The 14,029-nt window shown below is 44.0% G+C and overlaps 1 protein-coding gene across 3 annotated transcripts in view; it reads right to left on the reverse strand.

Annotated features, from left to right (window-relative positions):
* Positions 1-14,029, reverse strand: part of SH3RF1 (SH3 domain containing ring finger 1) — a 304,090-nt gene that overhangs the window by 14,515 nt on the left and 275,546 nt on the right. For 2 of the 3 annotated variants that reach the window (XM_085641813.1, XM_085641811.1), the window contains 4 exons: positions 11,693-11,844; positions 7,814-7,984; positions 6,104-6,375; positions 4,612-4,943 (listed from right to left, as the gene is read on the reverse strand). In XM_085641813.1, the coding sequence (XP_085497939.1) occupies positions 4,612-4,943; positions 6,104-6,375; positions 7,814-7,984; positions 11,693-11,844 (927 nt within the window). The remainder of the gene's footprint in view (positions 1-4,611; positions 4,944-6,103; positions 6,376-7,813; positions 7,985-11,692; positions 11,845-14,029) is intronic. The other variant, XM_085641812.1, reaches the window with a different exon arrangement.

Here is a 14,029-nt window from a genome sequence, read left to right on the forward strand (position 1 = left end):
AATAAATCAAAAGTTAGGAAAATATACATGAAATTACATCATAAAAAAGTAGCCTTCTCTCTAACAGACCAATTTCCCAATTCTTAAGAGACACAAGCAAAGCTCATAAGACCAACTGGGAGCCACAAAATGTTGTGGGGTTGCACACGGGGTCCCCTGGTGAGAGGCAGACGAGTACCTCCACAGAAAGGAAGTCAATACTCAGAAGGCTGTGCCAAGGATGTGTTGAGTATAAAAGTCCAGGCTGCCTCTGATTGGGCCACTTGATACTTCTGCATCATGCACGGTTCTCACTTCCCTCTATGTCACCTGGACACCACGCGTCTACCTCTTGACTAAAACCTTCAAATATGACATTCCAGAAGTGGTAGTTTTGGGTGGCTTTCCCCAATGGAAGAATACAATTGCTAAAATTATTTTTCAGGAGAAGGGCCTAGGTCTCTAAACAGTGCCCCAAAGATCTAGAGCAAGGTGGCCATCTTGACATCATGAAAGGGATTGCTCCAAGCAAGCATGCTCAAGTCCTTCACCGCTGCACTTGTCTGCAAAAGCATAACTGGCTTTAAACTTACTTTCTTGTAGATTTAAAATTTGTCCTTGAAACTTTATTAAACTGTGTGGATTAAATTCAAAGACAAATAATTTACTTAGTATACCACCTCAGTCAATATTCGTTAAACCAAATATACGCTGCACAAGCGGGAAATGAGCCTCTCTGAATGGAAGGCACCACCGGGGCGGACTGCTCTCGGCGGCCTCTGCTGAAACAGCAGAGAAGACACCAGACCAGGGATGATCTAATTAAAAGGGAAAGGAGCAAAACTTCACAGGACCCCACTCGCCGTCCAGCCACCGCTCACCATCTATAATGCATGCGATCCGTTCTCGTGACTCCAACAGCAAACCTGACAGAAGAAAGTAATAAAGAGAGACGGTGGGGCGCTGGGGACACAGCAAAGCCCGCAAGATGTTTCTGAAGGAACAAATTCCAAGATACCCTTTTATGCTGTTCGCAATGTGGCAAACGTTTGATGTTTTTTATCCACTGTGAAAATAAATGTTTCAGAGCTGACACATTATCAGTGTGTTGTTGCTCAAAAGTTGCTTTTCCAAATGAACAGTGCAGAGATTTTCCAAAGCACAGAAAACATTTATTGAGCATTAAGTGATTAAATAAAGAATTTCCTTAACTGCGTGATGAGAACTGAGATAGAAGGGAGAATAGACAAGCCCCCCACACACACATATATATATACCCCCCAATCTTTCATGGATTATATTAGCTTGTACTAGGTCAGTGTTTTCTTAATAAACACTAGAGGCTACTAGGAGGGTAGGAAGAAGGTAGAAAGTGAGGTCATGAGAAGGAGAAGTCATATGCACGCTACAATAATTTAGAAGCCTTGGGTGTTTGTGGACAGTTTTTAATGAACCCCTTAGGCCTAGTCGTTATTTTCAGTGAAGTGGTTGTTGGCACAGATGTGCGAGGTCAAGTCAAGTACAGTCACATATGTAGGGCGCCAAAATCCTAAGGTACCCTGGAGCCATGTGCGACAGCAGGAAGTCACAGACCAGCAAGGCCACGATAAACTGGTCAGGGTTTGTGTGTGTTCCTGTTGAGAGGGGATGTGCCCTAGCTGTTTGGCTCATGCCAGTCTGGACGCCCTGTTGAATAATGGAGCAGGACCCAGACTGCTTTGCATATGGTTTCCTCCAGTCTGGAGTAGCGCAGGGAGCATAAAGCCAAGTCTGGGAGGTCAGTTTTCTATTGAGTTCCTTGTACTTCTTTTGTGGGTAATGCAATGCCAGTATTAGAGTGGCACACAAAGGGCTGAAAGCGAAATCAATGGGCTTTGCGTGCACAGTATATCATTTTAAAATTCAAACTTGTGTTCGACGAAAGATGGTACGTATAGTAAAGTAAGTTTGCAAAGTGTATGTAAAAGCGGTCCAACCTGTCCCAGATCTCTTTGCTTCACCTCAGGCTTAAGTGCAGCCACAAGTACACTGAAACAAGATTTAAACAAACCTCCTAGTCTCACACACAAAATAAACATTACTCCTAAACCAAACTATAAATGAACACTCTGCTAACCAGACAACAAACTGAGTGGTAGCTTACTTGTCCTCCCAGAGGAGCCCTGGGGTCTTGTGAAGGCTATGAATGCGATACAGAAATGCTACAATAAAATAGATTAGATACCTGCATTAAATAAGAATGTACTGTATCATCAACTCCAGTAAAATGTTTGGCATGGATCCGATAGATGTCACCAGAATAAGGGAGATCTATTTTAACACATCCATGTAAAAGTTTAATGCTTCTTGGGTAAATTTGCCTGAGACACACATTTACGACCGACCGACCGACAGACGGACACAAACACACACGAAAGGTGCACACAAAATTCAACAAGTGCCTAAAAGCAAAAGGCATGTTCGAACACATTATCATAAACTTAAACTTCCTTTTTGCGAAAGAATGACTGAATTTCAATCAAATTCGGCTCTTCAATGTGGGTATTTATTTGCAATATTCTGGAATCGCTACATGCTAGGATAATGTATTGTGCTCGCAATTGAGAACATCATTTCCGGTCTATGGCTTTTTGTGACACTGGGGCCGATTCACAAAACGTGTCCTGCATGAGGTGTGACAAACGCCTGGAAATGAAATAATAAATCAGAGTCAAAGTCGGCGATGGGTAAATCGTGTGAACGGAGTTCCTTAGAATTTCCTCCGACTCGTGTCTTAAAACCATGAGCAGGGCTGACTATCGGCTGAAACCACAAAGAGGATCGTCTCTTTTTCGGGAGATCGCGGGTTGCAATCATCCAATACCAACCTTTGACTAAAGTGCACGATTAGTTCCTCAGAATATTGGGTGCGATGCGTCAGTGACTGTGTCCCGTTGATGATTGTACATAACTGTGATACTGTACTCCGCTCATATCGGAGAGTGTGAATGCGCACTACACTCCTTTCCTCGTCCACACAGGCCAGCTAGATGCAAACGTCATATGGTCTAATCATGATGCAAATGTAACATTACAATGATGCTTCCAAGGACCCTTCAGTTAGACGAGAGAAGAGACAAACGTACTAATCCATTCATACACCACCCAGCAGCGGCAGATACATAACATTGCACAACACAAGTGTCCAACTCTGCCTGTCCAGTGGCATCTGTGGCCGGACGTGGGCGAGGATCAGGCTTCACCCAGTTTGAGGGTTATTTGCCTTCTTTATAGAAAGATCCGCTCCGCCCTGGAAGATCACAGGGCACTGTTCGTTTGTTAACCTGCAATCCCCGCCCATTATTACTTGCTCTCAAAAGTGCCACAGATAGAATCCGAAACACATTCCCAGAAAGCACACTTGTGGTTTTAAAAAGCTACTTTGATGTTAATGGCTTGAAAAAACAGATTACAATCTCTTAGTTGTTGATACAGCCTGGGCAAGAAAACAACAAATGCCTTCCTCTTTTTTCAGGCTGTCAGTAATATCCGGACTGGAATGCCTTAAGCTCAAGTAAAACCAACGAAGGAACTCTAGTATTTGAAGCGATACACTATATAACTGGCAAATCACAAACTGTAGTCGCTAATATCATAAAAACAAGCACTGGCAAAGCCAATACGTATCACCTCTGTGACCTACTGGCCTTCCCAACGGTATTTAGCAATGTTGTACAGCATCCTCGATGCTGCGCAGCACTGCCGCAGCATGGCTAAAGAGGACAACAGTGGAAAGACACAAGTAAAATGGCTGTGCTCCAGGGAAGGGACCAACACAGGAAGAAGGAAAGTCCATCCACGCTAGCAAATGAAAATCAAGCAAACGAGAGTGACAATTACGGCAACCAATGGTGCGCAAAAGGTAAGCTCTGAGTCCATTATAAGCGGATGATAGTTTTTTTTGCAGAGATATTTACCATCTGAAACTAATATACTGCCTAAAGTGCACAATACGGTAAAGGGATTGAATCCACATTCAATATCCTCTTATCAAATGCAATTTGTTTCCCTCTTAACTATGAAAACGTTCAAAGGCCTAATATACCACCCACCCATCTACATTGTCTCATTGGCAGAGAGTGCAAATTTGAGGACTAGGTGTCACTGGTGGGACAGCATCGACCACAGTTACAATGTCAACTGATCAACGTGATAGAGTTTTGTTCCATAACTTTGAAAAATATGCACATTTATTATTTTAGAGTGGGTCAAAAGGGCTACCTGACTACACTAGAATAAAACGGACTACGCTCAATGCACTTAGGTTTTGACACATAAAGGCCAATTAACACAGCCGCCACTTTGGAAGATCTAATCCTATTGCAGAGTTTTTCTCTTGGAGCTCAACTTTTGTGAGAAATTGTCGATTAACTCATAAGTTGAAGAAAAAAAATCAACATTTGTAACATTTTTTACAGAACTTTGCAGCAGCTACAATAAAAACAAGCCTTGCAACTACACACATCCCCCATTCCTTTAAGGATCAAAATACCACATGCTATACTTACCTCTCGCAGCCTCAGACAATGTGCCGACCCTAAGGACACAAACAGCAATTCATTGTATACCATTCTTAAAAGAGTTCGAGCCCACCTTGTCCTGTTTGCCGATTGTTGAATTCGCAGCAGATAAAGCATTTTCCGGAGAGGCTGGTGACCCTCTCCAACTTGTCTCTCCATCAAAAGACGATGAAGAAACGCTGGAAGAGTTCAAGGGCGATGTCGCACAGGCCAGCGGAATGCCCCCTCTGTTGATATTCGCTGAGGCAGCCAAGTAGGCAGCAGATGTAGAGAGCTGAGGTTGTAGTTGCTGGGAAGAGGCTGAGTGATGGGGAGCGGCAGAGGCTGAAGGAATGAGGCAAGTGGAGGTCTGAGCCTGGATTGGTGTCACCGCCGCAGTTGGCCGCTCCTGGCTGTGTATGGCTGCTGCACAGGAAGTTAGGGAGGGAAGGAAGCACAGAAAGATTCAGTTATGCCCAGGAGCTCTGGAAAGTCACTGTGCTTAACTAAGAGAAATCGAGAAAGAGCTGGAGAATGTAATTTAAGATACTACTACACTGAATCTCAAAGAAAGAGATGAACAATATTGCCTCACAAATACTAAATAGATTTACATCTCCAAGACCACAAATGTTAAATTGAGTATGAAGTGCTCTTCAGGCACTCGTTAAGAGGAAGAAACAGATGAGTGAATGTCACTGTCAAATTCTGAGAAGACAAATCATAACAATCTACGTCCTCTACTTCCACATCAGCCCCTTTAAACTTCAGCTTGAAAAGGCGATCTTTACCTGCTTCAACCAACAGCCCGACTCCCTCGAGTACTTGAAACAAGTGGTATCACTTCACTGTCAGATTGCCCTCTCAGACGAGGCGAGCTCGGAGTGACACTCCTAGAGCGTTCGGTGGAACTCGAGAACACACACTTGTGTTGACTAGCCTCCGGTGGAATGTGAGCACAAATGCGGAACCCGGACTCAGCACTATATCCCTCACTCTCTCGCGGGAGCGGAATCCCCATATCGATACCACAGTATTAGAACCTTCCCCTATGAAATGGGCTACTACTGGGGAAAATGGGGACACTTATTTCCAAGGTAAGACCGAGCAGTTTCCAGGATCGAATTCCACAGGTTTTACCAGGTGAAATGTATCCTCAGGAAACTGCGGCATAGTAATACCACATGGATAATTACTGTATTACTTGAAAAAGAACGCGTTACAGCCGAAATCTGCATTAGGAGGAAACTCTTAATCAGGACCAAGGCTGTGGAGTGTAAACGCCTAGTATGCAAGCATTATGGCCACATAAGGTTTTATAGTTAGAAATATATACATGTCTGAAGGTATGTAAGATGTAAATATGCAATATGGAAAAATAAAAACCCCCTAGGGAAGGGTGGAAATATACATATTTTGTTGAGCAGATCTAAACACCGTGAGGAGGGGATGGGATGTGAAAACCGAGCAGCAGGTGGCTTGTAAATAATTAATAACAGGAGGCGGGATATGAACACTATATTAAGCGGGATGTGGCCTGGTTTATAATCCAATCCAGACTTTCAGTAAATATGTGTGGCGCTTACCTGTTCTCACTGCATTTCGTGCCTGGTTGACTGTCATTTGGCCAGTCATGTGCATCAGGACTTTGGCCTGCGGACTGGTCTGGATGTGTGTGGCTGGAATGACTGCTGTCGGCACGCCATTCGAGTTCGCCACCTTGCTGAAGTCCACACCGTTCCCCTGGACTTTTTGAGACGGTCCCGCTGCCGTGGAAGGACTGACCATGGTCACCACCTGCCCTGTCTGTCCAGTGGTAGCCATGGCGGCCTTTGCTTGGCTGGCACTGGTCACTGCCCTTGAGAAGGGAAGAACATGTTTAGGCTGCTGATGGATGCATTGCAGAACATGCAATACATGTGGCATGCTGTCGTTTTTTAAGACAATAAGCTTAACATATACACCTCGTTTAAATTAACATATCAGAGTAACTTTGATTCAGACCTATAACTCAATCCATTTTTATTGGAATGATAGTGGCAATAACTGTTTTCGCGTCTACTGCAGCATAGCCTGCGCCTGCAGAAGCAAAAGAGAAGGAGCAGCACTTATCAATGCTGCCCCTAAGATAGCTCAGTGGAGAGAATACCTGTGGCAGGGATCAGAGAGCAACTTGCAAGTCAAGGGAGAAGTTTACCCTTCCATCCTTTAGAGGTGGATTAAAATAGTAGCTCTGAGTTTGTGGCTTAGGCCCTTCTTAGGCTCAAAGTGTGTGTGCTGTTCTGTGTTCAATGGTATCACACTGCATGGGCTGGAGCCCTCCTCATAATGTTTCTAACAATTCTGATCAACACATTCCCTCTTGGTAAGCATGTCTCCTGTTTCTTTGGTATGTCGTTGGCTTGTCAGTTCTTTGCACTTCCTTCCATTTTATCCTTCCTCTACAACCTGCTTTAGCCCGGTACTTTGGCCTCATTCCTTGTCTACAGTTTGCCAATACTTCATTTTTCTCTCCTGCTTTGCTTAATATACAGACTATCACTTCTTATGGAAGAAAGCCTGCAGGCTCCCGAACATACCTGGGTATATGTGAAAGATACTGTTTTGTATAAATGCTGTACATACTGCAAGGCATAGACATATGCTGGAATTTGGCCGATGAAGCCTTTCACTCCTCATAGTTAAAATGAGGCCCAGGGACTCAATGTATGAGTGAACCAATAACCCAGCAAAACATGTAACTTGAATTGTCTCAAGGGAATCTTGCCAGCTTGGTTTTGAGCCAAAAAGGAATCAAATACTTCAAGAAGAAACAAGTGTTCCTTCTTATGTCTAGTTACAGGTCTCTTTGGAGACAGTGCATTAAGTTTAGAGTTTTAGGCATCCTTGAAACTAGGTACAAAAGAAGAACCAGGCCATTTGGGGACCAAGAGCAAGGACCATAAGCTGGGTAGCTTAACCCCCACTTCGTTTAGCCACCTCTCCCTGCAGTGGACAGTTATAGAGAGTTAGAACTGTCCACTTCAGGGAGAGGTGGCATTTCATGACTGTGGTGGAGCCCGGCCTGTGCCGGGTCCACCGCGGACTACTGCTTGGTTATGGGATAGATGCAACTAACGTGGCTGCGGAAGAATTCTTCATTGAGACACTGGCTTGCATGGTGTCCATTTCTCACACTGTCTCTTTCATCTTTTAAAGCAGCCATCTGTTTGCACAATAGGCTTAGGTATTAACGGAAAAATGTATTTTAATAAATGTGAAACAAGCACACTTCTGTGCATTTCCTAAGGACCTACCTGGTGACTGCTGCAACATAGTTGCCAGGGAACACACCAATCTTGTTTGTGTGCATCGAGGTTCCTTTGAACCATCCGTCCTGACAGCGTTCAAACACTAAAAACATCTCGCCCTTCCGAAGCTCCAGTTCGTCCTCCTTCCGAGGGGCGTATGGGTAGATCGCAACGTACCTGTAAGAGAAATAAAAATAATTGTGTATCAGAAGCAAACAGCCTCCCTGCTGAAAAGAAATAAAACAAACATTGACAAAGCCAATACATCTTGCCTTCAATCAATCAATTTTTTATAAAGCGCAACTACTCACCTGTAAGGGTCTTAAGGCCTTTACAGACCTATTGGCTTTGCCAATGATAATTTTGCTGATAGTGTCCAGCTCTGCCCCTCCCCACCCCCATGAAATGTTAAAGTATTTTAAAAAGCATGGTGACGCATATGAATCATCATGCATGTGCACGTACGAGTCATAACATTTAGCAGCCCGAGTTTCACCATGCGTGCCTCATGGCCTGCCAGCCATGTTGTTTTGTACTTATTCGTCATCCCAAGATGATGGACGCCGATCTTGGAACGGTAAAAAAGAATAATAGAAAGTGCACTGAAGTGATTTGTTTGTACAAAGGAGTGGTCTAGCAACCAATTGGGGGAGTGGTGGGTGATGGAGTTTGGTCAAGTGAGCAGAGGTGGCGGCAAGAAAGGAGCAGTGCCAGTGCCTAATTTGAACCAGTAGTTTCTGGTGCTCGGCGCCAGAACTTAATTCTTAGCATTGGCGCTTGTGATAGTCTACCCCATGGTGGTGCTGTTTTCCAAATTTGGGTATGAGCACAACAGCTGTTTATTAAATGAATATACATTACCAATCACTAATGCATGCCATCCAAGCCATGCTTATAGCTTTGGGGGCCTGGAATAGTATGAACTGTCACACTTGTAGGAGTGTGATGGTTATTAGTTGTGTTGGTACCGTCATTGGCAGGGGTAATGGATGGTGCAAGCTGTTGTGTCCTCCTGACAATGGCCCTGGCACTTATCGCTTTATAAATTAACCACTGAGCAGTGAAGGGCTTTGATGAAAAAAACGAAAATTAAAAAAGTTCAAAATAACTGAGCAGGAAGGACAGCTGGGAAGGGAGGAGTAACACAGAGTGCAGGTGAAGAGGGGTTGCAGTGGGGATGGCGCAAACGGGAAAGAGAGCAAGAAAACACATGCACAGAGTGCTGAAAGACAAAGAAACAAATGGCTCCCTGAATGTAATTAGACAAAGGATAGAAGTCGCCCAATCAAAAGAACGGCAAAGAAACTTATTCCAGGCCAAGTCATTTAATAAGAAACAAGCAAATGTGATTTACAAGAAATCAACCAATGAGAAGCAATGGGCTGGCCAAAGCCCACTATACGTCTTCGTACTGTCCACAATAAGTCTTTACAGTAGGCAAGACCTGAAACATACGGTGTTCGCTACGACAAGTTACCACCTATACAATACACTTTATGTAGCTTTACTAATTAGACAGAATCCAAACTGGAGTTGGAAATCATCAACTTGTGCCATAAAAAACAAAACTAGAAATTACACAGCTATTTAACAAATTCCAGTGTTATGGCAGACAGAGAAACGTTTGCAGTGGGAAAGATAAAATCTTTAAAACTATTTACACATCAATGGTTATCGTATTATTTTTTTTAACTGTTGCGAAGAGAGAGCAAAACTGGTTTCAGGTAATGTCAAATATATTTCCATGATAAAAATTGTGCCCAGTCCCTCTCAAAGCTGAAATACTTTCCTGGTTTTTGTGCGGCTGGGTTACTTAGGCAGTGGAGACAGCACTGTGCTATGAATGGGTACATAAAACAAGCAGGAAATGCACAGTGCCCACCAACGGGATTTGCTTTACATTTACTGCATGAAACAAACATAAAACATTGGCTGGAGATACCTTAAATGACAAGGGCAGCAATGCAAATGGGCAGTGAGGTCTTGACGCTTTACTGCCCTGTACTACCTTTAACCCCTTCAGTGCCCATGACGAGATAGTCTCGTCATGGAGCGCGGTTGCGCTGTGCCCATGACGAGACTATCTCGTCATGAACCCCGCCCGCTAATGAAACGCCCGGCACAGGGCGTGGAAAGGGCGGGGCACTGAAGAGGTTAAAGAAAACTGAGTGCAAACGGTGTGGTTGTAAGTGGTGGGCTCGGGCACTTCATTTGGGATCTTGAATTTAATTTGTCATCATCAGACTTTGACCCAGGACATAGAAAGGTAGAAATGAGGAAATAGGAAAACAGTGACAAAATGAGAACGCAAGGATGTAATCGACTCCGCCAGAGTGAGATGACGAGTCAGGCGGACTTGGTTGCGGAAGACACACTTGAGGTTGAATCAAGACTAGCTTTGGCATTCAGCAAAGGTCGAAAAAAAACCTTCGTGTCCCAGCTCTGATGTAGGTTTTATTTTTACATTCTGCACTCACTGCAAGGAAGCAAGCCCCCCCCTACTGTATCCTTGTCTCGTAATTAGTTATATTGTTATGCGTACATCAGGAGGAAGTTGGAAAGATGTTAAAACATTCATAGACTATGAACCTTAGGTTAATACATTCACTTCAAGTGATTATTCCAATCTCGGCTGACATCTTTGCTGTGGTGCAAGGATGCTTACATCACCACTCGTTCTACCAATCATCAGTTCTGGTTCAAATCGTTGTCATACAAAGGAATAAGATTTTAGATTCTGCTCACAATTTGATACAAGTGCCTTTTCTTCTTCTTTAAAGGGCCAATCGGAGTTGTCTTTGGCGCGGTGCTGCTATTTCTGACAAATGAAACTGTAGCCAATTCAGATGAGGTCATACCCTTGAACTGGATCCGAAAGTGTGACTAAGTAAAAGTGATACTAAGCAGTTGCTGCTTGTTAAACTACTAGCACAGTGTATAAGGCCCACTACTGCTCAAAACTACAATAAAAGGTGAAGCGTAACATAGAAAAACGTATCCAAAAGGCGGCATCAACCACTGCTTGGTACAGCTTGGAAACACCAGCCCAAGATCCATATTGCATGTTTCTTGAATTGAAATCAAATCAACAAAATTAAAGTTCATAGCAAGCTGACACACAAGCGTACAAAATAAAAATTCTCCGGTTCCTTATGCCCATTCTACTCACCCTGACTAGGATCAGCTGTTTCACTGGCAACGGCCTGTGGAGAAAGCAAAGTATCCACCGCCGGCATGGTGGCCAGCACCCATATTCACCAGGCAGTGTGAGTACCCCCATCTCACACCAACTCACCTAGCAAACACACGAGGGTAACATAAGAGGCAGGTGAAGCTGAGCTGCCCGAGCCCTGCTGGCCCGTCCTCTCACCCAACATCAGCCAATCCCAGCCTGCCACCGATACAAGCCATAGATGTTTACAAGCCAGGTTCACATTTAGCAAAAATGCTCCCATGTCTGGCTAGCATGGGTGCAGCGCGATTGTGTTATCACACAGTTACAACAGCTTTTTCTGCCAGGGATGTCGGGCACTGTACCAAGCCATAATATTGTACAGCATGCATCATTCCCTTTTAATAAAGCCATAACCTAGAACATTCAATAATACAGAGCTACATGGCTCAGTACATGCTGACTAGTTTGCTGTGCAAAAGTGCATTTAGGGAGTAGTCTAGATCCACCGTGTGTCCCATACTCTCCACGTGTTTACTTTTGGCATGACAACAAATGGGAAAAGTTGTGACAGCTCCATGAAGGTTGGACATCATTTTCTGAACTATTCCCTTTTAATGATTTTTGTTGTATCAATTGCATAGTACGAAAGAGTAAATGAGTCCTGCAGATATGGCATAAAAAGTACAATGACTCGCTTGAAGGCTACTTACACACTTGGGCGGTTCTGCGATCTTAAGGTTGCAATTGGGTCGACGGACGGGGGCGCCGGCCTTTGTCCCGCTCCCGAAGAGGAAGCAGCAGCAGACGTGGAAGCTATGACAGCAGCCAAAGGAGGCGGAGGCAGGAGAGGCGGGTTTAGATCCTAAGAAAAAGAAAAAGAGAGAGGTGGGTAAATGTGTGCTTAATGTTACACTGGTAGACTTGATTTTCTTCTACTTTCTAAGGAGAAAACCTAGCCCTGCTTCCTTGTGGGTTTTCCTTTCTTATCACACTTTCATTTGAAAAAACAGAGATGTGTTCTTCCCGCCTGGGGTCGCAGGGCCAACCTGCAACAAAATATGATGCTCCAGCAATCAACTGAAGATGAATCCATTCATGCTGATTTTATCATCAATTTCCTATGCAAGAAACCGGCTCAAGTATCTAGGTCCTTAACTAGCTCACCTGCTCGGCAGGTCTGAACTCAGCGGCTGCTTTCGTAACCTAAAACTGAGCATCAAGGAACTGCTATTCCCACCAATGGCCCCGGCCTTTGAAGTGTGGCGTAGGCAGGGCAAGTGCAAGGTCAAACCACAGCCTCGCGCTATTGTGGCCACTTCCCCTCCTTCTTCTCCGTCGCATTAGCGCCCTTTGAAAGTCAGCCATATCAAAACGAGCCATCTCCTGCGAGCCCCCAGTGAAAGGATGCGGTCCTGCTCCAGAGGGCAGGCCCTAATGGGGGGGTCTCTCTCAGAGATCCTGTTCCCTTTGATTATCAATGGAGCAATTGTTACTTTCCGATCCATAAAACCTCAGCGACTTCTTTTTGGGGGGGGAAGGGAGCTCGAGACTGACAACCCTGGGAAAAGCGTGCACACAAGATCATGCATTGCACAAAAACAACATCTTTGGTTTGAAATAGGGCCATTTGCGGTTAAAAGTAAGAATGATCACAAAATAAAAAAGCCATGTGATGCAGAAAAAAAGGCATGGGTTTTACACATCAACACGACCTTAAAATATAATATGCTTATTGTGGGAGAAGTCTGAGGCAGTCCCAGACTTGGGTCATAAAAGTTAAATATTAACTCGCAGGAGGAAATTTCAATTAAAATATATTTATTCTTACATAGTTGACCTCAGAATTATATGTTGTTTTATAGGCTATGTAATGAAAACTAAATTGTTTCAGATTTACTATGCCCAGGTGGTCTGTGCACAGGGATTTGAAGCAGGCTTCCAGATGTTAACTGCTGGCCAAAGTCAGAAACACCCATTTTAATGTTTAAACTCGCAAACCTTTATGTTCTGCAGAGTCTTAAGCTCACAAAGGCCAACACCAAATGTATTTAACATGTAAAACAGCGAAATTGTATTTTAACTCTTTTGGGTTGTTTGATTCTTCCATTTTTAGCAATTACATTTGTTGTGGCATTTGTTTTATTAACTAGTTCTAGCTGCCTCTGTGGACCGCATTCTTGCTTTTCACGCATGCTTCAGTTCACTTGGCAGCTCTGGTCCCATTCTTGCTTTTAACATGTCTGAGGAGATGCTGGGAGTTCTGGTAGATGGACATCTCGACTCATCAGTGTGTGTCGACACGCAGCCTAATCTTTGCCATTTCTCAGGGATGTCCAGCATTGCTTTGAGGCAATAACCAGGGCACCACAAAACAGATCGTCCAGCTGCTCCACTGGTCCTCTGTTGAAAACCTCTGCACACATCTGTAACATTGCAGCAGTAACCTAGCTGTGCCAAAGAGGTCTACTCAAATAACTCTTTCTTTAACAAAAAAAAAAAAGAAATTGGGAGCGCAGTGGATCTTGCTTATTAAAAGCCCTGCACATGCACTACCATCCTGTTGGTCCCAAGTGCCATTTCTAGAACAAAGGGTGGATCTCCTATGTGTCAAAAAGTGGGGCATTACCTCTGGGTAGAAGACGTTTGTGCTCAATCCTGTCCAACAAATGTTGGCCTCATAATAAATAATCTGCAGGACACTGCTTATAAGTCATGCCTACAGGCTCGCAAGGCAGAAAAATAATGTTTTTTTAGGTCTGTCCAAAAACAGCTTTCACTTTATTGACAGACCATGTTTCATCATTATTGCAAAAAACAGATTAACATAAATAGCAAGTGAGTGGGGGTTTGGGTCCGCCTACTTCAACTATTCAGTTGCATGCTTTTTGCTCTGGTAGTCATTGATTGGATGGCTGGCTACCAAGTGTTGGAGCTGCCCTCAGCACTTTGAGGATGTTTACATCCTGCCATTACATATTCCACTGAGGCACTGGCGAGGAGTCAGAACGTTGTCTGTGTCATTGCCAGCTCCTCATTGCTCTGAAGAA

Source organism: Triturus cristatus, chromosome 2_2, assembly GCF_964204655.1.
Source record: "Triturus cristatus chromosome 2_2, aTriCri1.1, whole genome shotgun sequence".
Classification (NCBI taxonomy): domain Eukaryota; kingdom Metazoa; phylum Chordata; class Amphibia; order Caudata; family Salamandridae; genus Triturus; species Triturus cristatus.